This window comes from Calliphora vicina, chromosome 1 (assembly GCF_958450345.1).
Source record: "Calliphora vicina chromosome 1, idCalVici1.1, whole genome shotgun sequence".
NCBI lineage: Eukaryota > Metazoa > Arthropoda > Insecta > Diptera > Calliphoridae > Calliphora > Calliphora vicina.
In genome coordinates this window covers 171,420,899-171,448,725 of record NC_088780.1, presented here as the reverse complement: position 1 = coordinate 171,448,725, position 27,827 = coordinate 171,420,899, and the positions used below count along the sequence as shown (strand labels likewise).

The 27,827-nt window shown below is 29.9% G+C and overlaps 1 protein-coding gene across 1 annotated transcript in view; it reads right to left on the bottom strand.

Moving 5' to 3' along the window:
* The window catches only part of Dhc98D (Dynein heavy chain at 89D), a 165,170-nt gene that overhangs the window by 66,979 nt on the left and 70,364 nt on the right, over nucleotides 1–27,827 (bottom strand). The window contains exons 31-39 of the mRNA XM_065498228.1: nucleotides 25,692–25,887; nucleotides 21,619–21,852; nucleotides 20,047–20,155; nucleotides 7,233–7,353; nucleotides 3,215–3,959; nucleotides 2,708–2,896; nucleotides 2,390–2,623; nucleotides 1,625–1,729; nucleotides 215–373 (exon numbers count right to left, since the gene is read on the bottom strand). Of these exons, the coding sequence (XP_065354300.1) occupies nucleotides 215–373; nucleotides 1,625–1,729; nucleotides 2,390–2,623; nucleotides 2,708–2,896; nucleotides 3,215–3,959; nucleotides 7,233–7,353; nucleotides 20,047–20,155; nucleotides 21,619–21,852; nucleotides 25,692–25,887 (2,092 nt within the window). The remainder of the gene's footprint in view (nucleotides 1–214; nucleotides 374–1,624; nucleotides 1,730–2,389; nucleotides 2,624–2,707; nucleotides 2,897–3,214; nucleotides 3,960–7,232; nucleotides 7,354–20,046; nucleotides 20,156–21,618; nucleotides 21,853–25,691; nucleotides 25,888–27,827) is intronic.

The following is a 27,827-nucleotide window of genomic DNA, read 5'->3' as shown; positions in this document are numbered from 1 at the left end:
TTCCTAAATACATTCGTACATGTACTAACACTGATTGCATAGTAATCACGATTTGTTTAAGCAAATATTTAAATAGTCTTTGTACTTTTTCATATCTAGCAAATACTGTTAACACTTCCTAAAATGTAAAATTAACAAAGATCAGATCCGGCCATTCTTGAGTGCATCCCAACATGCAGACTATTCCATGTACAGCATCCAGTGTTGTATTTACCTTGGGGTTAAGTGTAATGCATTTTGTTGGCAGACCCATAAAGGTTTGGGCCTTAATTAGTGTATTTATGACAACAGTTTTTCCACCACCTGTTGGGCCAACAATCATAGTGGAATGTCGGGTCATCATTGTTTCATACATTTGTACCACTTTGTCTTCCTGTAATACAAAATAAAAAAAACAGAAAAAAGAGACATCAACCCAGTAATTTTTTTTTTGCAAAAAATTAAATAGAAAAAAGTAATAATAATATGGACACACAATTACAAGTGTTAAAAGCAGAAGCAATTAACACAAAGGGCCAACTCACACAACAAAACAGATTGGTTGCAAAAAAAAAATAAGAAAAAAAAAGGAAGAAAAACGGAAAAACTAGAATGAAACTTCAACAAACAGTTGAGGAAAGTGGGGTTGGGGGTGGAGGGTGTAGGGTGGCTTTTGGTGTTAAAATGTTAAAAGATCAAGTACATTTATGAAATAGAAATGTTTTATCTTCGGATTTTATGGATGTGTGTTGTGTTGTGTTTATGTTTTGTTGAGGTGTTGTTGGTGATGATGTATTGTTGTTGTTTATTCAAAAGAAGAGATGATATTTTTAGTTTATTTTTGATGAATTTTTTTTAAAATGATGTACTACATGAAATTATGTACATTAATATTTTGTCCTTTGAATTTCTTCGTTAGTTTTTCTATTCTTTCCTTTATTTTTTTTTCTGTTTTTTGCTTTTAAAGTACAATTTAGAATGTGTCAAAGTGTCTACGCCTGTGATGCACAAAAAGGATTTCCATCTTAGTTTTTTTGTTTGCATTGTACTAGTGTTGTTATTGTTGCTGTTTTAAATTTATCGTAAAATGTCAGGGATAATAATGGCAAGATTATGACATTGTTGTTAACAGCACCAACAGTGTACAGTACAGTAGAGTACAGCACGACAACTACATCTGCATCGATTGTAAATACTCATCACTAGAATGTGTTTGTGTGAGCTATTGTGTATGGATGTATGAATGTGTATGTATGTACAATATGAGGATGACAAAAAAAAAAAACTATAAATAGAAATATAAAATGTTCCATTTCAATGCCGGAAAGACTTACAAAAATGTTTTCAATTTATACAAGTTTTTCTGTGTAATATTGGTGCAAGTAGTTGTTATTGGTGCTACTACTGTTTTTTTATCTGTTGTTATTGTTGTTGTTGTTGTAATTGTAAATGAAATGAACATTGTGTTGTCCATTTCTTGAAGCGAAATAGCACAGAAAAAAAAGCAACAACAAGCTAAACTTTGAGGATGTGAGAAAATTGATTTTTCTTTTAAATATTTTTCAATAATAATATGTATAATATTTTGCACGACATGACATGTCTTGTCCAAAGAGAATTAAAAAAAAAAGAATTAAAATCTTACCTGATCTGCCAATAAAATGAATCCATCATTTACAAGGCAATGACGTACTGCTGCATTAAAATCTGGATAACCTACACGAGGACAATCGATGCCCGGAAATAAATCCTAAACATTTTCGAATAAAAAGTATTTGAAACACAAATTATTAGTTCATGTATGATTAATTAATTCATGTATGATGTGAAGAAAATTAGTAAACAATTATTCATTTGATTACACAAGCCATAGGGTCACATAGAGACGAGACGTAATTGTCAAAAACCTAAGTCTGTTGTCAAAAACCTAAATTATGCAACAACAAAATACATGCTAGTGAATGCATTTTGTTGTTGTTGTATCAGACATATGATGTGTTGTATTTTTGTTTGACAATTCAGAGTGTCTCGTCTCTATGTATAATTCTATATGACTCAAGCCATAGAGAAATACACATAGAGCGTAAACTAGAAGACATCAAACAGGAGTACACATACATAGATCCTGTCACGGCCCTAACTCAGTTGTCAAAAACTTATATGGTGAGAATTTTTAGAAAAAAAACTATATGAAAAGAACCACACATATGTGTGATTTTTTTTTGTGTTTTCTAGCTCTATGTGTATTTCTATATAGCTCATGTATCCAATTTGTGAAATTAGAAAAGTTTACGCTGTGTTTTTCATAAATTACTCTTGAAACATTAGTCAGTTCATAATTCTTAAAATAAGTTTCCAGAGAGTATAATACCAGTGTATTTGCTCTGTAAAATTGTTTTCCATTTCTTACCTTAATAAGACCTAAGAACAGTGGTACATCCTCAAAAACGAACTTAGGAAAGTTCATATCACGCAGAACACGCATTAACACAACAGCCTCTGGCAAATCACTAGACTGACGTTTCATTACACCAGCCATTCGTAAAACCGAATTTAAAGAACGTAGACCCCAATCATAATGACACTGTTTAGATAATTGTTCCTGGGCAAGCGCATACAAAACTGTCATCTTTTTAGCCAAAACCTAAAGTAATTATAAGATAGTTTAGTCGATTTCAACTGGAGAAGAAGTGCTTAAAAATGTTTGTATTTTTATAGTTTTACTAACCTTGGCCGTTAGGAATCCATCGGAGAACAGCGATATTAAACAAATTAATTCCAAATCTGGCTTGATACAGGTTACTGGTCTGAAAAGAGCTTTAACGGACTCGGGTAATTCGGTACGACCAGCATAACCAGGATTCATTGTAACAAATATGCCAACCTTACGATCAATTCTAATTTCACAACCTTCAAACTAAATATAAAAATTAGATCATATTGTAAAATGTATTAAACATTATATTATCTAATATCTAATATCAAACATCAATTGATGTTTTTAGAGTATTACATATAGATAGTTATTTCATTGAAGGTATGGCACAGATATTTTTAGTTTTGAGTATTGAACTCGAGAACATCACTATCACCGTACAAAAAATTATAAAAATTTCGTAACTTTTTATGTAATATCTAGGTACAAATTTTTAATCATTATAGTTAGAGTATTCATAAATCGGTTAACCGGTGAATTTTATTTAAATATTCTAATAATAGTACCACTAATACTCACAACAAATCTTTGTAATTTTCGTATGAGAGCATTACGAATGGTCTGAAGTTGTGTGGATATTACACTCAATACAGAAATGTCAATGCGATTGAATTCATCAAAACAGCCCCAGGCACCACATTGAGCAAGTCCCGATAATATTGTGCCAACTGCACGGAAATCCATTCCTTCACCACAGTTGGTTACAACACACAGAAGAGCCATTGCTTTGGCTAGATCCTTAGTGGTTTCAGTTTTACCAGTACCAGCTGGACCAGCAGGAGCACCGCCCAAGTTCATGAGGAGAGCCTGGGTTATGGTCAAGTAAATACGATCGGTTAGCGGTGTAATAACCAAACGGGAATTCAGACCCAAATACTCATAGCCATAATCGAAACGGCCAGAACACTGAATAACAAATAAATTGTCATAAAGCTTCAACCAATAGAACCTCAATTGGCTCTCCCAGCTAAATTCGCCCACATCCAGAATATTGTCTCTGACAAATCCCTCAATGATGTCTCTGGCATGGACATCTATAGTTGCTATAGTCTTGAATTTCTTACGATCGTTTGAGCTGAGATCTGATCGCACCTTCAGAACTAGCTCATCCATTTGATAATTTTGTTTGTTTAGAAAGTCTTTCATGGCTCTCAGGTTTCCAAAGTTTTTAGCCTGATTAAATACTTCCTCAACTTCTGCCGTCCACCATACCTGACTGGCCGCCAGTCCAACCATGCTCTGGTACTTCATCAACCAATCGGGTCTAAATTTGATACCAAGAAAAATTAAAACAAAATTAAATAAAAAAAACAATAAAGTAAAAGTATCTACGAGTATAATGCATAAATATTAAACGAATCAATTTTATATCATGAAATACAAGTTTATATATCTGTCTAGTGTGTACTGTAAGTGATTTCATTATATTTTACGATACAAAAAAATTATACACATGCACAAGCTCACATACTCAAGTTTATAGTGTTAATAAAAACCACTGTGGTGGCCAGCAATGTACTCAATAACAGGCTCGTTAGTATCTGTGTCTATATCTACATCTATATCATTGGAGGTCCGTGTGTATATACCCAGCGGGAAAAAATGCTAGGTCTTCACTTTGTTGGGCCTCTAAAAGATCAGTTCTAGTTATAGAATGTCTTAAAAATGTATAGATATTTCTAAAATAGAATTCCTAAAGTATAATTACAAGATTTTTAATCTTGACATACATACAAGGTGGCGCAAAAGTAAACTTCCGATGTTTTTTGGCTGTAATTAAAGAAAAAAATGAAAAACTTTGATTCTTCTTGTGGATTATTTTTATTTGATCTTTTAATTTTTTTTACATCAAGTCGAGAATGATTGTCATTTGAGCCCTTTTTATGGCATTTTCCATCACTTTGGCCAAAAATTCCGGCGATAGGCCCTCACATTCTTGACGGATATTGTCTTTAAGAGCTGCAAGAGTCTGAGGCTTGTTGACATAAACCCCACAAAAAGAAGTCTGGAGCGGTCAAATCAGGCGATCTTGCTGGTCAGTGCAAATCGCCAAAACGGGAGATTAGGCGCCCGGGAAATGCATCCTTCAGCATATCTGTTGTGACACGTGCAGTGTGTGCCGTTGTACCGTCCTGTTGGAACAACATGTTTTCCAATCCCAATTCATCAAGTTGCGGCAAAAAGAACTCGTTGATCATTGCTCTGTAGCGCTCACCATTGACAGTAACCGTTTGGCCCGCGACGTCTTCGAAGAAAAAAGGTCCGATGACTCCTCCAGCGAAAACAGCACACCATAAAGTGACTTTGAGCGGATGTAATGGCTCTTCGTGAGTTATACGCGGATTTTCAGTGCCCCAGAAGCGAAAACCATGATTATTTTTGATGAAAATTGGTCAAATAAATAGTCAGCAATATTCCGCGTTCTGAAGCAGTGTAGCGTAACATTGTTTATTAACGTATATTTCGCATGTGTTTACTACACAAATGTCAAAACAGAACTTACATTAGGGGCCAATCGCAAAATTTATAGCATTTTCTGATAGGAGGATTACTTTTGCGCCAACTTGTATATTCTTTTACGTTATAATATCATCCATTATGAGATATATGTCTGATTTTCTTAAGGGGCCTTATATGGGACCTAGGGGCAATTGTGAACCTTAAAGTTTATGTGGGGACTTTCAATTTTTAAGAGCAATTCAAAATAGAATTTGTATGGGAGCTAGGTGAAATCATGGGCCGATTTCAACCTTCGTCATTGGGCCTAATTAATCCAAAAACTATCAAAGAAATACAGCCTTTAACTCAAAAAACACTTATGGCCAGGTTTTCTGTTAAAATTATGCTCATTTGTGTGCCGTGTAAAATTGAAACGATTTTGCAAAGCGGCTAAGTGTCCTTGTGTCTGCGAAATAAGGCCTCTATACTGCATCATTTTCCCGCTGGGTTTGTATGTCTGTATGTATGTGTGTATGTTTCGTCATCGTCGTCATCATCGTCATGATTGTTATTATTGCCAACGACAGTGTTATATTGGTCTTGCGGTTAATCGATGGCAATAAAAAGATAAATCGCTTATAACGACAAAATTATTCATTGTAAGCCATAAAAACAAAAAGTTGTTGCAACAGCAGCAGCATCATCATCAGTAGCAACAGCAACATCGACGGCAATAATAACAACAACTATAACAAGAACAGCCGCCACCACACTTAATGTTTTAAGCATAATTTACAATCATACGAGTACACAGCTTTATAATATTCATTCATACATAAATATATGTATATATAAATACATCTACAGTATACGGATATGGATGTACCTTAGAGTGGTCCAAATCTACTTTTTTATGCGCTACATTTTAACGTACCTCAAGTTTATATTATCTTGACCAAATTTCAACATACAACATAGATGCAAGTTAAAATTATATGTATGTATTTCATGAACATTTAATTTTAAGCGATTTCTTTTAGAATCATCAATATAGTACATGTCCATATGTTATCAAATGCTACCTGAAAAACTACATTTTGTACGACCCTAATATACATCTATCTAGTTATCTACATACAATATATTAAAGGTTCAAAAGAATTAGTTCTTAATTCCAATTTCAATATCAAAATTAATTCTCTGATATGAATTAATTCATAGGAATAATTCCTTTGAATGTATTGAATTCATTCCTTTGATAATTCATTCTTTAAAGAATTAATTCGTTATTGAATCATTCACATTTTCTTTTAATACAAGTCCATTAAAATTTAAATAAAAGCATTTGAATGAAGCTTAATAATTAGATGTTGGAAATGGATTTATGTAATGAATGATGGCTGACATTTATTGATTTCGAATTAAGATCTTAGTGAATTCAGCTTAAATCGAATTAATTAATTCTAACCTCTGCTATATATCAAGTTTGCAGTTACCAGAGTATACGATTAGTCGACATTATTTTTAGTATATTTTTAAATAAATCTTTCTTTCCTTTCTTTTATCTATATGTATGTCAAATTAACAATTTTTCCTAAATTACATTTTGTTAGTATGTAGTATTAATTTTCTAATAATTGTTCAATTCACAAAGTCTCCTATCATGTCATATTGTCATAAAGTCCTAAAATAATACTACTATGTATGCTATGTTTATTGTGTTATCGTAACCAACCCGCAGAGACCTGCGCCGAACGGCTAAAAGTCGGTTAAGCCGAGCCGACGAGTCATGAAATATTTTGACATTATGGCAATATGACTGATAGGAGACCTTGTGAATTGACCAACTATATATTGACTCATGCTCAAATTGTATTGTCATATACATAGGTAAATTTTGTTTAAAAATTTAACGATTTTGTGTGCAATTTGTCTGGCAACTACTTATAATCGACTATATACAAAAGTAAAACAGTATCCAGACAACATATGAGTTTTTTGTTTATTTGTGAATTTCACAGAAACATGTGAATTTATGTAGTGTGTGTGTTTGTGTCTTGTATACAAATAAATATAAAATTTAATACTTTTATCCTACCTTGTTATTTCGAGGTCAGTGCCGTAATCATATATGGCTTTCTTGGACAAATAACGATTCGAACGACGCATTTCATCCAATACATCGTTCATCCAATTTTCCACACGACCATGGATGCGAACTATAAACAAACGAGAACATTAATTATATACAGTGGTATTTAAGGTATTTACAGACGACAATACTGTGTATTAATGCATTTCAAAATTAGCATACATAAATACCCGATACATATATATATAGGTTGTATATGTACAAAATTAAAAAGTTTTTAAATACCTCCCGTAAATCAAAAAATCATTTGTATTATTTGAAAATCTAATACAATTATTTGTTTAGACGATGATATTGTATTATTATAGTTACATACGCTTATGACAAATATTAATACTCAATATTGTAGACTCAAAATACCTTAAATGGAAACCAATAGAAAAAAAACAATAATTAAATATTTTTCAATATTAAATAGTGCCAATAATAAGTTAGAAGCGTCATAATAAAATGCAAGAAAAATAATGAATTCTATGACAAATGTTTGAAATCACATCAATTGACAAGATAATTAAACAGTACATGTGCACAAGCATATAACATTAGACAGCAACCAAATTTGGAAAAAATATCCCAAAAACCAAATGCCCATCTAAAAACCAAATGCTAAAAATTTAGTACAATCTATGTTCAGATTTAAATTTTTTTTAGTAGTTATCGTCCAATAGTATCTAGAAATTGTTCTTAACATAAAAATTTTATAATTTTTATACTCATAATATTTTTTTGTGTAGAGTTCTATCTTTGCTGACTTGGTAAATTGCGACCCAGATATAGAAGCGTTAATAATAATGTCTGAAATAAAATATTAAAAAATAAGCTACGAAATTTACCAAATTTAAATCGGTCCCCACGTAAATCCACTTAAAAGTAATTATTAATAATGCAAATAATGGAAATTTTATTCATCTTAAAGATAAGAACATGTCTCCAATTTTGCATTTTACATTAAAATGTAAACATTTTGTTGCTTTCCTCATTACTACATCTTTTTCACTAGATTAAACTAGATTCGAGGAAATACATACATATGTATATGGGGGATTTCACGTCAAGTGAACCAACTTTTAAAATCGATGTCTTCCGATCGGGATGCAAGGGTTAGATCTATTGGATAGTAATTCAGACACAATTTTTCAACAAGATCGGTCAATAACTCTTGGAGTTAGAGGGGGTCAAAATTTGACATTTTGGCCATACATGTGATTTTTCTCATCCATGTAACTTATTACCTATTGTTCTTAACAAAATGTGTCCCAAATAGTTTAGATAGCTATTTATTTCTTCATTCTTTCGAAAAAAAAATATTAAAAAAAAAATAAAAAAATTTTAATATTTTTTTTCCGAAATCAAAAAACTTCTTCAAATAAAGCTTATATATTTTCCTTGTGGACCTATTTAGTCGCTTAGTGGGATGCGAGTTCGATATCTATCAAAAAAAATGTTTTGTAACTCAAAACATGCAATTTATGACTTTTTTTGCAAAATCAAAAACTTTGTTGACTTTTTTTTCGAAATGAAAAAACTTTTTTTTTTCCTCTACAGAAAGCTCAGATATTTTTCATGAAGACCTATTTAGTCGCTTAGTGGGATCTATCAAAATAAATGTTTTGTAACTCAAAATATGCAATTTTTGACCTTTTTTTTTGCAAAATCTAATCTATCCTTTTTTTACATTTTTTTTCGCTCAAAAGAAAGCTTGGGTCTATTCCTTTAAGACCTATTTGGTTGCTTAGTGGGATGCGAGTGGGATATATAGCAAAATAAATATTTTGTAACTCATTTGGTTCACTTGACGTGAAATACCCCATATGTATAAACTTTAGATTTTCGGTAGCACTGAAAATCGAAAAAGTCCAATACAAATATCACCCTAATATACATATCGTCACCTAAAATGCAAAACAACGTATCATCAAAAAATTCGAAATTGATTTTATTATTGATTACTATTCACTACATCATATTACATATGTGTGCAAAATTTTAAACTTTTACTATCAAAAATAACCAAGTTATAACAAAAATTTAAACTAAATTATCATCAAGTACGGGATTTTCTTAAACAAAATAACGTATACGCTTTGAGTAATTAATTCATAATTTTTTTTGTAATAAATTTGTTGCAATTGAATATTTTTTGCAGTCTTTATGAAAATTTAAAAATGTATGTATATCAACTGCTTTTATTTAAAATAAAAAAATATTTTTATTTAAGTTTTTATTTTTTCATAAAAATTTATATTGATGATACGTTTTTTTGTTTCAGAAAACAACAATTCAAAAAAACGTAAGCCACATATCTTAAAGTGTGCTCTGAAAAAATTAGTTTTTTTTATAAAATATATTTCTAGTGTCATTGTAATTCAGTTTTGAAAATTTGTTCAGATTTGAAAATTGTTTCAATATCTCAAGTAGTTTTCTTGAGATATTGAAACAATTACGTTATTTTGCATTTTAGGTGACGATATATTCATATATCACATACATACAAACACGTTCATATGGAAACAAAAAAACTCCATAAATTTAAAAAGCCATAATTTCGTTTGATATTTCCACAATAAAGATTGTGCCGTCTTATTCTTTCATCGGTTATGATGACGAAAACAACAAAAAAGTATAATAAAAATAATAAAAAATCATTCCTTTTCTGTTCGCCATTATTACTGTTGTTCTGTTTCATGTTTCCTGTATCCGTTTGGTGTTTTATTTCGTTTCTTTATTTATTGTATTCGAAAAGATTTGAATCTCCTCAATCGAAATATAGAAAGCGCTTAAAACAGCAAGAAACATTAACGACAAAAATTAACCGGAAGTTTCAGAATATTCAGTTGGTAACTGGTCAAACGTTTGATTTTAATGATTATGACTTGTTTTACTTTAGGTCGTTTTCTAAATTGTCCAATTAATGGTTCAATGCTCATAACAATTTAATACAATTGTGATGGTTGGTATTTTGTAGGAAGCGAAAACGTATAATTGAATTATTATTGTTGTTGCTATTAATTTGTTCCGTTCAGTTTTGACTGATTACTAAAAATGTCTTTAACAATTATATGAATATTAATAAATTGTTAATGTTATTAATGATCTTAATGCAAACACAACATCTAAGTATTATTCATAAAAATTCTATATAAATAAAGGAGTAACGTTACTGACGGATTTAATATCGCTCAGGCCAAACGCTAAAAGGTAGATACATGAAATTTGTACTATAGGCTCTATGTATGTAGATCCACTAAGGGATTTTTGAAATATCTTCTAAAACAAACTAAATTTAAATTGCAACTTTATCTACTTAAAAAATTGTAGACAGGTGTTTGGTACATTGAAATTCGGAAATTTACATTACCAGGCCAAGTACTTTACATTGTGAATACCGCTATTATAAATTATTAAACTTAGTGAAGTTAGAATCTAATGGTAATTTATAAATTCTTAATAATAATGTAACTAGAAACATGAAATTGAGCATATCGAGGGCCTATATTAAAAACTATTCTATCTTAAAATAATAGAACTTTTCAGGAATTTCAGTTTCAAAAATCTGTTTTTTTTCGCATATTACATGAGTTATTAAAATTCGGTATTCTACAATATTTTTTTAAAGCAACTTTTTTTAAAGAATCTCACATATAATTGGTTTTTAAAATTTTGCATTTTTGATGACTTTATGAGAGATTGAGGGAAAACAAAAGTTTGGTTGCTTCACCGAAATTCTTCTTTATCAGCTGACTTTCTGTCGATGGAACCGAAAAATTCTATGTATGCAACTAAATCATTCGATTGACAACAAATTCGGTTGCTACTACGAATCTGTATTCTTTGTGTATGAAAATGATAAGATAGAGGATTTTGCATTTTAATAAAATTAAATTATTTTGATTACATTTATGCCATCTGTCAGTTTTTAACGGGATTTATTTAAGATAACGGCTAATAATACAACATAATTTGAAAAATTAACAACAAACAATTGGTCAATTCACAAGGTCTCTTATCAGTCATATTGTCGTAATGTCCTAATATATCAGCTTAACCGACTCTTAGGCATTCGGCGCAGGTCTCTGCTGATTGGTTACGATAACATAATAAATATAGCATACAGAGTAGTATTATTTTAGGACATTTATTGCTTGAAAAGCAATAAAAACCATTGTGAAATATTAGGACATTATGACAATATGACATGATAAGAGACCTTGTGAATTGGCCAAATATTAAACAAAAAGTTATAGAAGAATTTTTTTTTTAGCTTTTTTAAGTTATTTGGGAGTTTGATTGGTGTAAATTATCGTAATACACTCAGGTCTCGTTTTATGCGGATTTTTTTTATGCGGATTCAAATTTATGCGGATTTTAAATTAATTTTTATTTTAGAATTTTAAAAGATTTTGAAATTTTAGATGTTTCAATTTCAGTTTCTTAATATAGATTCGGAAACGGAAAGAGAATTAAAGATTCATCGCGGACTGACTGATCTGTTTTCCGGATATCAAGATTTGCATAAGCAACTTTAAAATTAAAAATCGCAAAGTTTAATGACAAATTATTTTGCAAGAAAAGAAGCAATTGAAGCTCCTAAAAATTCTTCGATTTCGTCCCCTATTCACTAGATTAATTCTAGTAATGAAAATGATATTTTACCATATGATGACAATATGATTATATCATCTAGTGATGAAAGTGACATTGATGCAATTCCAAATCAATTATTCAGTGATTCAGATTAATCATACATATTTACAGAATTTCCTTAAACAATTTGTTAGCTCATTTTTTTTTTGGATCATTTTCACTTTTTCTGTAATTATAAATATTTTTGTTTATTTTTTTCTAACGTATTTTGTTTTTATTGCTAAGTAAATTAAATAAATATATTTTTGTTGATTTTTTTATGCGATTTTGTTCCGATTTTAATATTAAAATCTGAATTAATGCGGTTTTTCAGAATTTTGGAACGAATCATTAGTTTTTATATGAAGCTAGAGTATCGTTTTATGCAATTCAATTTATGCGATTTTTTTTGGAACGCATCTATCGCATAAAACGAGTGTATAATAGATGACACTTTTTATAGCAAACTCCAACTTTAACCATTTATTTTCCAAAAAACAAAAAGGTAAAATATTTTCATGGTAATTCAACTCAGAATCGGCATGATTGAAAAATGTAAAATTCATGTTCACCATGCAAAAATTAGTAAGAAAACATGAATCGCAAAATGAAATTATTCCAAAAAAATATTTGAAAATTAATTATTTTGCATTCGGAAAAAATTAATTATATTAGATAGAGAAGTAACAAAAATGCAAATAAAACATCAAAAAAAAAATATGTTTGTTATGAAATTCACACCATAGATGAGGGCTGTTTTACTGAACATTTTACCATCAAAAAGCCATTTTCGTGAAAATCAAAGACAGAGGGTTTTGAATATAGTCCCTCGATATATATGGTTTTAAGTGAATGAGAACAGTGGGTAATTATTGGTACTTTATATTCATTCTTCTTTACAATATAAAAATAAAAACCGACGATTTTATTTGACATTAAAACTGTTTATAGATTATTTGTTATTAGATGAAGCGAAGCGGACCGGGTTTGCTAGTATTTAATAAAAAAAAAATATGACTTAAATATATTTCTATGTACGTACACTGAGGAAAATTGACGTTGCAAAATCGACATCGATAATAAGTTTAATGAGGAGATATTATACGGATGTGATGTGATGGTGTGTAGAATTAGATGTGACTAATGAAAAATATGTCTTCACCACAATTACATTATTCACTACTGAGCTTTGACATTTAATATATGATTTCAGCAGACTCTTTGCTTCTTTATAGTACAAAGCTTGGGTAATTCTCCAACTACTTCAATAAGTTTTTGTTTATTTAAAAAAAGTAATTTAAATCATTACAAAATCGCAAGACTCAAAGCTAAATTTTTAACTTGAAAAATCCTTAACTCAAATTGACTTTCTTAAATAAAAACTCGATTATTCTTTATTCTAAATTGATTTATTTTTGTAAAAATTATTTGCTATTTGTTTGTATGAAATATGTATGTCGTATTTACTATTGAATATGAATTGTCCACAACAATTGAATTTAACGGTTAAAAAGGAATCACAAAAAATGCTACGCCTAGCATAATATTGAACTGAATTATTACAAACTGGTCAATGTAATTAATTAAAATAAATATAATAAAAAGTATGTAGAACAAAGAACAAACGAGAAGAAAAAGAAAAGAATATAATTTAATATTGAATTGCAATCAGTGATGGTTCAGTAAGTACTCGTAACAATAACAACGTTACTTATTACCAACAGTCTTTCCCATTCTGCGTACAATGCAAAGAACTTCTTTTTATATTTATAACTATGTCTATTGGTATAAATTAAAAATACTGTGAAGATAAAAATGCAAGACATTTTTAAAATTAAGATTTATTAATTTGCAGGAATAATTGGGATTTTAAAACAAAACAAAAGGAATAGGTAATAATAAACAGTTTGCGTAAACTGTGGTATGCAAAATTACTAAATCCATTTTGACGAAATTGCAAACGTCAAATATAGAGTATAATAGCGTCAAATTTGTTTTAATAAATGGTTTGTTCATTAAATATCAGCCAAAATACGTAAATCATAAATTGTTTAAGGAAATATTTGATCGTTTTAAAATTAATTATTATCTCGACTACTCATATCAAAATCGTTTATTGACAAAAGAGGCTTTATATCAAATTAACAGAGTTAAAACGATACAAATAAATAAAAAAATTTGCTTAAGCTGAGTTTCCGCTGAAAACTGAAAAACGTTGGTGCTCGTCACTGTTGTGTGTGGCTAAGAATGCCATTTTATTAATTTATTATAGTGATGGTAATATATAACAATATGCAAATACTGATTACTAGTTACTATTACAAGATTGCCATGTTCTTATATTATGTTAATGGTATGACATATACATATACAACATCTCCCTTCTTAAGTCAAAATAGTGTAATATAAAATAATGATTTACAATAAATATAATATAAGTATAAATGTTAATAAAAATAATTTATAAATTAAGTTTCTTAGGCTGTTTTACAATTCGACCTTTTCTTGTTATATATTCCTTGGAATCATTATTAACTGATGGTAATTCAACACTTGTCTGACTGTTTGTTTGGTATTCTTGATTAACTGGATTTTCTATTATTTTATTTTCTGATCTTTTCTTTATATGATCTTGACTTCTTCTGTAAAGAGAACCATTAGAATCTTTTACTATAAATGACCTTGGTTCTTTACATGAATCTATAATTTGTCCTTGAAACCAACAACTTGTTGGAGTTCTTTTAAACATAACATTATCTCCCTCCTGTAAAGGTTCAACTCTTCTAGCAGATTGGTTGTAATAATCTGAATATTTCTGAATGTTTGAATTCAACTTTTTAGTATATTCGTTCTTATTAATAACATTTGGTTCTAAATTTTTTAAAATAGATGGTATTTTTGTTCTTAAGGACCTTGACATTAAGAGCTCTGCTGGACTTGGTAGATTATCTTTTGGTGTTGTTCTATATTGAAGCAATGCCACATAAGGGTCTGAATGACTTTCTTGAGATTTTAATAACATTTTCTTGATTGTCTGAACAGAACGTTCTGCTAACCCATTGGACCTTGCCAAATAAGGACTAGATGTTTTGTGCTCAATTCCCCAATTATGGCAGAAGTCTTTAAAGTCCCTAGAATTATAAGGTGGGCCATTATCTGTTATTAATATAAAAGGAATCCCGTGTCTAGAAAAAATCGATTTTAATTTAAGTATAACTTGGGAACTATTGTACCCTGAATTAAGTAATTCTATTTCAATGTACTTAGAGTAATAATCAACCACAAGTAAATATGTTTTCTTGTTGAACTCGAATAAATCACATCCTAGCTTAAACCAGGGCATATCCACAATTTCATGAGGAACTATTTCCGATTTTGTTTTCGAGTTTTGGTAACGCATACACACCTCACAGTTTGAAACTACATTCTCAATGTCATTGTATAAATTGGGCCAATATACTGACTGTCGAGCTAGGTCTTTGCATCTCTGTATTCCCATGTGTCCCTCATGTATTTTTGACAGAACTGATCTACGTAAGCTTTCTGGAATTAAAATTTGATGATTCTTTAGTAAAACGCCATCCAAAACTGAAATTTCTTCCTTTATCCTAAAATATGGCATCACCAATGGTTCAACATTCTTTTTATTATTTGGCCACCCGTTTTCTACATACGCAATAATCTTCTTAAACGTTTCATCTTCTCCTGTGTGTTCTCTAAGAATGTCCATTCTTGTAAAAGGTGTTTCTAAGCACGAAGCCACAAAATTGCAATGAAGAGAAGTTTCCTCATCCATTTCAGTTAATATTGTCTCTGATAAGGGCGCTCTTGATAGAGTATCAGCTATTTGCAGCTCTTTTCCTGGTTTGTAAGCTACGGACAAATTGTATAACTGTAACCGTAACATAAATCTTTGAAGTCTAGCTGGAATTTTGTACAGTGGCTTGTCAAATAAACTAACCAAAGGTTTATGGTCAGTTTCAACCAAAACCTTTGACCCATATACGAATTGATGAAACCTAGTACAACCAAACAGAATTGCAAATAATTCCTTCTCAATTTGAGCATAGTTTTGTTGTGATTCTGTCAATGAAACTGATGCATATGCTATTGGATGTTTATTATGCATAATTGTAGCACCAAGTGCAAATTTTGAAGCGTCAACGGACAACGTCAACTCTTTATTTGGGTCGAAATATGTTAATACTGGCGATTTTGTTATTTCCGATTTAAGATTCTGAAACTCTAACTCATGTCTCTCCGACCAATGCCATTGAATATCATTCCTCAAAAGTTCTCTTAAATTTTTATTTTTTAACGCTAAATTTTCTATAAACGCGCCTAAATAATTCACCATCCCCAAAAATCTTTGCAATTCCTTCACATTTTCCGGTTTAGGCATTTCAACAATAGATTTTATTTTATCTGCATCCGGTTTAATTCCAAAATTACTAAAAATATGACCTAGAAATTTTATCTCCGTTTGAAAAATTTTGCATTTAGACCTATTAAATCGTATTCCCACATCCTTTGCCCTTTGAAAAACCAATTCCAAAATTCTAAAATGTTCCTCTTTTGTAGACGAATAAATCAAAAAATCATCAATATAAATTATCAGCCCCGGAATATCGCCAAATAATTTTACCATTTCTGCATGAAAAATTTCAGGTGCAGAATTAATTCCGAATGGTAATCTCAAAAACCGATAACGCCCAAAAGGCGTATTAAATGTACATAACTTTGAGGACTGTTCATTCAATGGAACCATCCAGAACCCACTGTTAGCATCAAGAGCAGTGAAATACTTCGAACCATTTAGTTTGGCTTTACAGTCTTCAATATTTGGAAAAGGAAAATGTGGCCTTAAAATGGCCTTATTTAAATTTCTAGGGTCCAAGCAGAGTCTTAAATTTCCGTTAGGTTTCGAAACAAGTACAATTGAATTTACCCATTCAGTTGGTTCACTAACCTTTTTTATCACATTCAAATTTTCCATTCTGTTCAATTCCATTTTTAGTGGATCATACAATCTAAATGGAATCTTTCGTGGTGGATCAATTACAGGAGAGACATCCTTCTTTACTCTCAAATTACATTCGCCACGTAAAAGACCAAGGCCTCCAAACACATCAGAATACTTTTCAAAAATTTTATTTACGGACAAAATATTCAAATTTTTAACTAAATTCATTTCAATTGCTGACTGAAGACCTATTATATTTTTGCATTGGATATCTACTACATAAAATTTTAGAATATATGTTTGATTCTCATGAACAACTTTCAAATTTACACTTCCTAAAACTGACAACTTTTCTCCACTAAATGTAAAAATATTAACTTTAGTTTTCTTTAATAAGTTCTTAGTATTTAACTTATTTATAGAGTGTGTTGAAATGATATTAGCTTGAGCTCCAGTATCGATTTGACATACCATTTTGTTGTTTTCAATTCCCACCTCTATATTCCATTCTGCTACTGTTGATTTTGTTGTTTTAGAAAGAGCGCCAATAAATAAATCCTCTTCTTCTTCATCATTATCATAGTCGCCATCTTCGTCGATATTGACGTTTTTGACATATCGTTTTTTCATGAAGCACATTTTTGCAAAATGACCGCTTTTCCCACAATAGTGACATTTGACGCCTTCGGCCGGGCATTTGTTTTTATGGACTAGACCACATCGACCACAATGTGCAACCTGTTGTTTGTTGTAATTTGCAGACTTAAACGTTTTTCTGCGTACCATATTAACGACTGGTTCGTCATCTTGGATGTCCTCCAGTTTCAAAGCATTTTCTTTAGCCATAGCTATGGATTTAGCAATAGCAATAGCCCTATCCAAGGGAATACCACCCTCTGCCAATAACCTCTCTCGGATATTTCCATTTTTTGGCGACAAGCCGCAGGTAAAAATGTCCCTGACGAGATCTTCCCGCAATCCACCAAATTCGCAGTTTAAACTTAAGTTTTTCAAAATTGTGACATATTCATCAATTGCTTGATTTGGTTGTTGTTTGCAAATGAAAAATTTGTGGCGCTCCATTGCTATATTTACTTTTGGTATAAAAAAGCTTTCAAATTTTTCCACCAATGTTGAGTAGGTAATAGTATCAACATTCTCGTTAAAGGAGTTAAAAATCTCAAGGCAATCGCTGCCTAGATGATGAAGTAATAAGGCTACTTTACGACGATCTGCTTGTGTTTCCAAATTTGAAGCAGTCATAAATATTTTAAATTGGGTGTACCATAGCTTCCACTCCTTTGCCAAGTTTGGAGACTTTAAATTGATAGGCTGCAACGTTGTTGCAAAAAATTGTCCTCCTTCTATTCGTTGCATTTTGGAGGGAGCTGCCAAAATTTGCTCACCTTCCTGCATTTTTCTTAAGGCTTGTTGTAAATATTATTTTATATGTTTACTGTAAAAACTTTTATTTTATAGGCTTGTTAAATTCTTTACTCTTTAGATCCCACTTCTGACACCATGTTGTGTGTGGCTAAGAATGCCATTTTATTAATTTATTATAGTGATGGTAATATATAACAATATGCAAATACTGATTACTAGTTACTATTACAAGATTGCCATGTTCTTATATTATGTTAATGGTATGACATATACATATACAACAGTCACCGTCTCGTTTCTGAATTGTTTTCGTTTCAGTTGGATGCGTAGCGGCATAAAACAGAAACGAAATTATTTTTTAATATTGGATGTCGCACATTAAATAGAATTTCATTATTTTTGACAAAATCTATTATTTTTTCCTCTTCCAATAAAGAAAATTTATTTTTTTTATTCATTTTGATTTTCTTTAAATTTGAAATAAAAAAATAATTAAAATAATTTCGTTCCTACAGCACCGAATACAACCTACTTGAAGTTGTTTTCGTTCCGGCTCCAAATGGCAGGTTTTTCGTTACTGATCGGTGCCGTTTCGTTCCCGATTTCTGAAACGAACTTTTTTTCGGTGCGAATGTATGGAATTTCGTTTTCGGTGCCGATTACGGTGTATGCGGAAACGTAGCTGAAGTGGTGACAAAAATCCAGACACCAACGTACATTGTGGCCTTGACAGATTTCAAAAATATTTAAAACCAAGGATTTTAGGAGGTTTGCTAACGGTATGTTTTTATTTTTTGGCAAAACCAATGAGAGAAACAATCTCTGTCTTGCAAAACTTTGTAGAGCTCGTAACTTGTATTTCAATGATTTGTACTCCATTAAAAAACTAATTGGCGTCCTGTTCACTTCTCCTATACTTGAATAGTAACAGTTGCCTAATATTTTTTTCACATAAGGTTTTTTTTTGCAATATCTAATTTTGAAAAATAATCTGTGAGGTACATTTTTGTTCGAAACTGTACATCTACTTATACGAAATTCGCATGAATTGGATCGACTTGGATTTGTCTAAAGGAAAACTTTATGAATTGGAGTGGAAGAATGAGAGAAATGTGAAAGGGAAGGGCGAAATGAAAAAAAAAAAACATTTATTAAGATGATTACTATTTTAATTTACCATTGTGGAAATGAAGAAAACAAAATGTAATGAACATGTAAATAAGTATAATTCTCACTAAATTTATAGTTTTATTTAAAAAATATTTTTGTAACTTATCTATGCTAAAAAATTCATATTTCGGAATGCAAAAGCCTGAACACGAATTTGATATTATAAATTGAATAAAACGTTGTCGAGATAACCCCAATTTTATGTTTATATATGTATGTATATATTTGTTGCGGAATAAAGTCATGTTGAACTGAAACCCTATACTCACTTTCAATGCCTCCAAATAAATGGAAGAATTTACAAAATTTAAAGTGCGTTATACTCCCAGATTACCATTTTTTCAACGATCATTTGAATCAAACAAAATTAAATCCAATTTAAAATGTATTTCTTGCAATACAAAATTAATAGTTTTATTGAAACAAAACCTCTATATTTTAATAAAATTTTCAATAATACAAATATCTATTGTAGAATTTAGTAGCACCCTTAGAAATATATTATAGAAGAAAGAATTTAATATTCCTTATTAATTAGTGAAATAAACAGTTTTCGTGTTCTCCTGTAAACTGAGGGGTTTGAATATAGTCGCTCGATATACATATTAAAATACTTACCATTCTGACGAAAATCCAAAACTTCGCCTTCACTGGAAATCATAGCATTGACAATATACATGTTGCCGCTTTCCTTGATTATACGTAATGATTTTACATTATCGTACATCTGTTTGTAAATAAAATATAATAACAATTAATAAGTTAAGTTAAAAAGGTCATATCTGATCATATCAATTCATATGCACGCTATTATCTACAATTTAGTCACTTTATGCAGATGTCATCTGGCTTGCCACCACCTAATTATCTTCGAGCCTATAGCCTGTCACTGACTCGGGCTAGTTTCACTAATTCTAAATTTACTTTTCGTATTACCCACGCTTGAAACGTAAGGAAATATACAAATCTATATTAAATGTATCGCAATATCATTGAACTGGTCATTCAACAAATGTTTAGACTAGAAGTGCCCAGCAGTACAGGGAATTAGTTTCATGCTGAGGAATGCATTTGTGAAACTAGTGCTAACAACAAGTTACCCAGTATTCTGCATAACATTTTATACCCTCCACCATGAGTGGCAAGGGTATGTAAATATAAGTTTGTCATTCCGTTTGTAATTTCTACATTTTTCATTTGCGACCCCACAAATTATATACAGTGGCGTCCAGCTATTTAGGACAAATACTTGAATTTTTTTCATCAACTGAATTATAATTGCGATAGAGCCAAAACAAAAGGATCAAATTAATATTTCTAATTTATATGGACAAAGATATGTGGAAATACGTTGACCCACCTTAGCGAACAGCCGCTGTATGACCGAAACTAATAGAACTAAAAATACGAAATTTGGTCCGAATATTTTATAATAATAAAAATATAATGTTAGAAATAAAATGTTAGAAATATGTTTATTTTAAAATGTTGTTCAAGTTGTAGAAAAATCTTAAACAAAATTAAAAATTTTTAATTTAAAAAATAAATTTTTAAGTATAATTTGGTGCAGGGTATATAAGAATCGGCACAACCGACTATAGCTCTCTTACTTGTTTTTAATTAATTTTTGTTGATGGCGGCAGCTAAATATTGCAAATTTTTACAACAATGCTTTTAAAACTACAGGGTAGACATTGCAAGGAATGTTTATGTTAATCAAACCCAAAGTTAGAATGGAAATGTGCCATTTAATGAGCATACATGCGTTAACCACACACCACCACAAGTGGAAGCACCATCATAGTAGTCGTTTTGTAAATCTTTACAAATAATAGTTACTCGAAGTGTTCTCAAAGGACAGTGAAATATCTGATTATCAAATTATTACTTACATACCCTCGTAAAAAATTTAATAAAATTCAATAGAGTTATTAAGTTCAGTGAAAATGGTAGGATTACGGATCTACCAACATTGGCTCCATAAGAAATTTTTTCAAGTTATCATAAGGAAATCAGGTAGTGGTCGCGAGCCAGATATTCGTAGAGTAACGCTTAAAAATCCCAATGCAATGACCTAATGAGAATTATGATGCTAAAATAGGACCACATTTTTCGCTGGGATTTATCATTATTTATTTACATATGTATGTCTGTTTGTATATTTATTTATTAAATTATTTTTGTCATTACCTTGATTATGTGATGTTGTACAGCTGATGGCTCTGAGCTGCCCAATATGGAAAGCAATTCGTCAGTCGATATGAAATAAAATCTTGGGAATATTCGTCGTTTAGATTCCAAATATTCATTTAATGATTTTTGACAATTTTCCAAGCCGATACTTAACCCCTGCATCTCTGGCAACCTACCGGGTATGGTGCAAAACAGAACCACCAATGGATTCTTGGCACAATCCAACATTATCTAAGTGTCACGAATAAAGAATCAACAAAGAAATATTACCAATAAAAACAACAGAGAAATAAACACGATGGGAAACAAAAAAATAATAAAAAGTATACAACATATTCATATTCATATGTATAGGTACATTAGACCGGAACTTAAAAAGTAGTTTTGCTTGGGATGGGTTTTATATTGTTCTAAATAAACAAATGAAAAAAAAAATTGCCTTGTATTTGAATCGAACTTGGGTTTCGTTCGTTTAGTTTTCTTAATTTTGAGAATAGTTTTCTAGAAATGTATGTGAACAAAGCTATTTACCATTGTTTACCCGTTTTTCCAACGTTCAAGCGAACTTTCAATAGCATTAAATTTTGCAGAAATTAGTTTTAGCGACTAAAGAACAAAATTACATTTAATTTTTAAGGGCGGGTCTAATGTACATAAACAAAATAGAAAAGCAAACAAGAAAAATAAAAACAAAAATCAAATAAAAGCAAACAATAAATCAAAGCAGTCGTCACTAATGTGTTCGTAGTGTTCATTTGTGTGTGAATGCTGAAACATGTGCGTGCATGTGTTTGCATGAGCATTGCGGCAAATGTTGCAAATCTAATGAAATCAAGTGCCAAACCCAATATTCATATAAATAAATAGAACAATATGCTCTTTTGTAACGCGAACAAGAATTTAGTTACATACATCCAAAACTCTCTGAAGTTTGGAATTGCAATCGTAAAAAAGTGGATTATTTACAGAAGTTATAATGGGGTCGATTTTATATGATCTAACTCAAAATCAAGTTCAGTTATTGCTATCCCATTTACAGCAGACAGCAGAAAATTATTCAAAGCTGATGCAAAAATAAACAAATAGAGGGTAAAAAGCAATGAACAAGCTAAAACATAATGATCTAACTTGTGGTTAGATTAGCAAGATCTGATTGATGATGAGTTAGTTTTAAGTTAACTCAAAGTCTAACAGTACCATACCGAATTGTCTTTCCAAAAACACTTTCAACAATCGATTGGTCAATTCACAAGGTCTCCTATCATTTCATATTGTCATAATGTTCTAATATTTCACAATGATTTGAAAATGTTGTTATTGCCTTTCAAGCTAAAAATATCCTAATGCTATGTTTATTGTGTTATCGTATCCAACCAGCAGAGTCGGTTAAGTCGAGACACCAAGTCGTAAAATATTAGGTCATAATGACAATATGACATGATAAGAATGTATAAAGAAAAAAGCTAATATAAATTTTACTCGTTTTGGAAACTTGTGTAATGCAAGTTTGTTTTCAGCTTCCTACGATTCATAAATCTTATGTTATGAATCTGCAGCCAAATAAAGAAAATTTTTAAAATTTGTTTTAATCAAATAATTTTAATATTAATATTCAAGGTCTTTAAGATTTTATTAATGATGTGTAACAGAATAAAATCTCAAAATAGTCAGATTTCTCTAATTTAGTAGTTTGCCGTACATGCTATTTAAACTTTTAAGATATCGGGATATTATAGTATTTGAATAAAACTAGTTCAGAATACTATGACTCAATCCATATAATGTAAATATTGACAATTTTAAAAATTTCAATCATTTTGAAATACGAAATTTCCCAAAACGAAACAATTTTTAGTTTTAGGTTAAGATGCTCTTAAATCATTTAGACTAGATTGTCTCCATATAATCATTTAGTAAGTTACTGTGCTATTTGGGGTTTTATTGTATGGTTGCTCGCACCAAATAATAGAAAAAAAGCAGTTGAATGCAAAACGTTTCCTTCAACATGAGGTTAACTTAATAAACATTTGTGAGGAGACATAAACTAAATTAATACACTATTAATGTTAACTTATCAAAATATTAATCATGGTTGGGGTCTAACACAGCTTAAAGCGAAGATACGCTAAGTTTTCATGAACATTTAGCAATACAGAGTGATTACATAGTAATCTTCTGAATACTTTTTACCTTTTACGTACTTTTTTTAATAAACACTAGAAACAATACAACATTTTTAGAAAAGGGATCTATCTGAAAAATATTTTGGAGAAAACATCGACCGTTTTTTTAACCTACTTTACTATACCATATCGTTACATTAGTGTAATAGCGAGAAACTTGTTTTAATTATTGATTTATTCACAAAATATAAATTATACATTTTTGAGGAGATATTTGATAATTTTGAAATTACTTATTAGAGAGCAATTTTATATAAAATTTATAAAAAATGTGCTAAGTCCGCTAAAATAAAAATAAGTAATATAAGATTTCCAATAAAAGGCCTTATAAGTCGCCAACGCTCTTCTTCTAAACTATGATTATTTATCATTATTAATTATACCAAATAAGTAATAAAGCTGACTAGAATTATTAAAATGTACTAGTGAGTCTCCGGTTCCAATGTCTACAGATCGTTACCATAATATAGAAAGGCCCTAACTCGTGTTTTTTGTAAGCCCAGATTTTCGATTATTTCGATAAATAGTCCGCTCATGTATCATATTGTGCCAAAAAATCTCGACTTAAAAAACACGAGTTAGGGCCTTTTTATATTAAGGTAACGATATGGTCCTAAATGTCTATAGTAACTAGCATTGTCTGGGGTACAATAAGTCACTACACGCAGAGAAAAAATATAGTTGGCCATGGTTACTGTAACCATTTCAATATTGTTACAAGTTTTTTAACTATATTATAGTCACAGTAACCATTTACATGATTGTGGTAACCATAATATGGTTAACTTACGATTCACATGATTGTCTCAACCATATATATGGTTACAGTAAACATATATATGTTTGTGACAACCATTTATATGATGAAGGACTTATCATATTATGGTGCTCTCGGCTTAAGGCTTATCATAATCTGAGAACAACATATTATGAAAAAATCAAATCTTCGCCTTTTTTTGTAAGTTATCTAACAAAACTTAATTTAAATCCTCTTCAAACGAAAGTGATTTTATCTCAGATGAGGAGCTCGAACGAAATGAAAATATTTCGATTGCTCAAAGGCTAAAAGATATTATTAATAAATGTAAAAAACCCAAATAACAATTACGAAACCAAGTTATAATATAGAATTGCAAAAGAAATATATCACTTTATTTCTGAAGGAACAAGAGGAAAATACTTGCAAACGGTTTTGCCAATGTGAAAGATGTTTTTCTTGAATGGATGCAATAGTATGCTTTTTAGTGTCTAATAAAAATTCATTGCTAAATAAAAAATTTACTTTCAATTGTAAAGACATAATTATGTACGTTTCTTTCTTATAATGTTCGGGATTTTAGATTTCCTGACAATCCCGAAAACCCGGGTCAGGATTTCGGGATTCTTTACCAAATCCGGATCCCCGGGATTATCAAAAATCAGTCCCGATTAGCATCCCTAATTACAACATATTGAAAGTAGTTGGTGCGTATTTGCAAAAACTTGTAAAATAATAAATACCAACACTATAAAGTAAACATTTTAAATAAACTTGCAAATTATAAAATGTCTCATGTGACAGTATAATTAGATTACAATTGAATCAGAGAGAAAGATGTACTGACTGACGAAACAGAATAAAATATTATTTAACTACATACACATGTATATTATGCAGGAAGATAAATGCAACCACAGAAAAATAGCATTGTGTATATGATAGAAATCCTATAAAACTAACTATAACTAGATATTGATAATCATAATCGGTATTTATTTGAGGTTCTTATTAATTTACATTTACGTATTGACTGTCTCATATGTACATACATTCTACATTATAAGTGCTTTCGGAAAATGTATTCTTTAAAATAAACTTTTGAAATATGAAGTTGTGTGTTTGCTTACCCTACGATACGCCTTGTCAATGTCATCGAATTTTTTTGCTTCTTCAGGCAATTGAGAACGTATATCACCACCTATAAAAATGCCCTCCAAATACAGCCATTTGCGTTGTACTACCAGCCACTCATCAATGATTTCCGATATAAGTGCTAAGTTGCGTTCCCATCGATTCACTGTCTCTAAAAAGGGACCAATAAATCTAAAGAACACAGAAAAAGCAAAAAAAAAAAAAACAAATAAAAATAAATTGTGAAATAATTTAAAAAAAATATGTATTAAGAGAAACTCGTAATGTAGTGCTCTTGGAACAGTAGCAATAACAACAATAGGACAGTGGTAAATTCTGTTAAAAATCCGAAAAAAAAATAATCTTATGAATGTATGTAATTTAAATGTAGTTTAATTTGATAACACTACTATAGAAATTACAATTTTTGGAAAGGACTCCTGTGTAAAATATATTGCTTTATAGAATTTTGCCACATAGAAAACAAATTAGTCAAAAATTTGACATTCAGTTTACGAGATATTTTAACTGAATGTTTTAAAAAACTATTGATGGATTCAAAATCTACGAAAGCTAGGCTCTTAGTTGAGTATAATTTGTTACTTTAACACTTAAGGATGTGTAAGAAATTCGTTTACAAGTTTTATCTAAAAATTACTTTTGAATAATTATGTTTATTTATTGCTTTAGTATTTGGGGTATTCACACGGTCTACTATTTGGTCGTATTGTCATAATGTCCTAATATATTTTAATAGTTTAAACTAATTTTTCTTGTGTTTCAAACAAAAAAGTTCTAAACTAATAACACCATTTGAACTATGTTTATTGTTTTGACATAAAATAATACTTTTTTTTTTGTTTAAAATACAACAACAACTATTATAATATATTAGGACATTATGACAATATGACTAATAGCAGACCATGTGAATACCCCAATTATATTTTACTTGTAAAATTTTAAGAGTTTTATTTTTTTGCTTAGGAAATAAAAGTTATTTGGAATTTAGTTTAACAAATAAGCTTAATGCCCGGACTCTGGAGGTAATTTGGACCCTTAATCGACCTTAATGCTAAAACTTGAGCTCCATTTAAGTTCGAACTTACCTCCAGAGTCCGTGCATAAACCTGTAGTTAAGTGTGTTTTCGTGCAATGAGAAGTAAATAATTTTTGAGATTAATATTTTGTATTAATGTCGATAAAATACATATTAAAATATTAAATATTTCTCAAAATATTAAATATTTCTCAAAATATTAAATATTTCTCAAAATATTTAAAAAGATTCTTCAAGTTTCGATAATAATTTAAAATTTTTTTAATGTTTAATTTAAATTTATTAAATATTTATTGCAAAAAACTACTTTCGACAATCAATTTAAAAAATTTTGTTTGGAATTTGTGAATTATACCTTTTTCAAACAAAACGGTAGGCAGTAAGGTATCAATAGTATTTCTCTAATGTTTTTATAATATGTTGGAATTTTATTTTTCTATAGTATTTTATATATGGCCAAATATTACAAAATTCATAGGGAAAGATTTATACATCAGTTCATACTTATTATTCATCAGTTTTTCAAAAAAATTTCCATTAAAATTGAAGATTTTAAAAATTTTGAAATTGTAATCTGTTTGAAATGGATTTGTATATTAAAAATTCAATATATGTACATACATACTTGTTAATTTGTAATTATTAAATCTCAAACGATTTTATCAGGGCAAGTTTAAATGAGCTCAAAAAATAAGCATAAAAAAAACTCAGAAAAAAAGCATGCATACGTATAGGAAAAATCTAAATCAAAGTTCTAATTTATAAAGAAATATGCAAGAAAGCCTATTTTTTAATTTTCCACCTTTTAATGTATGTAACTTTTTATAGGTACACTCAAAAATATTTTACAGTAACTCATAGTAGTTTATTCAAAAAGTTTTCCGTAATGTTAAAAATTAATGAAAATGTAGTTATTTTTGTAAAGAAATTATTTTCTAACTTTTTAAAAATAAAACTACAAGAAAAAATGTTTTTCTGTACAATTAATATTTACAGTCATTTATTTTCATTTCATTCTAAAAACAAAAATAGTTTTTCAGTACATATAAGCTTTTCGTTTGCTGTCACTAAA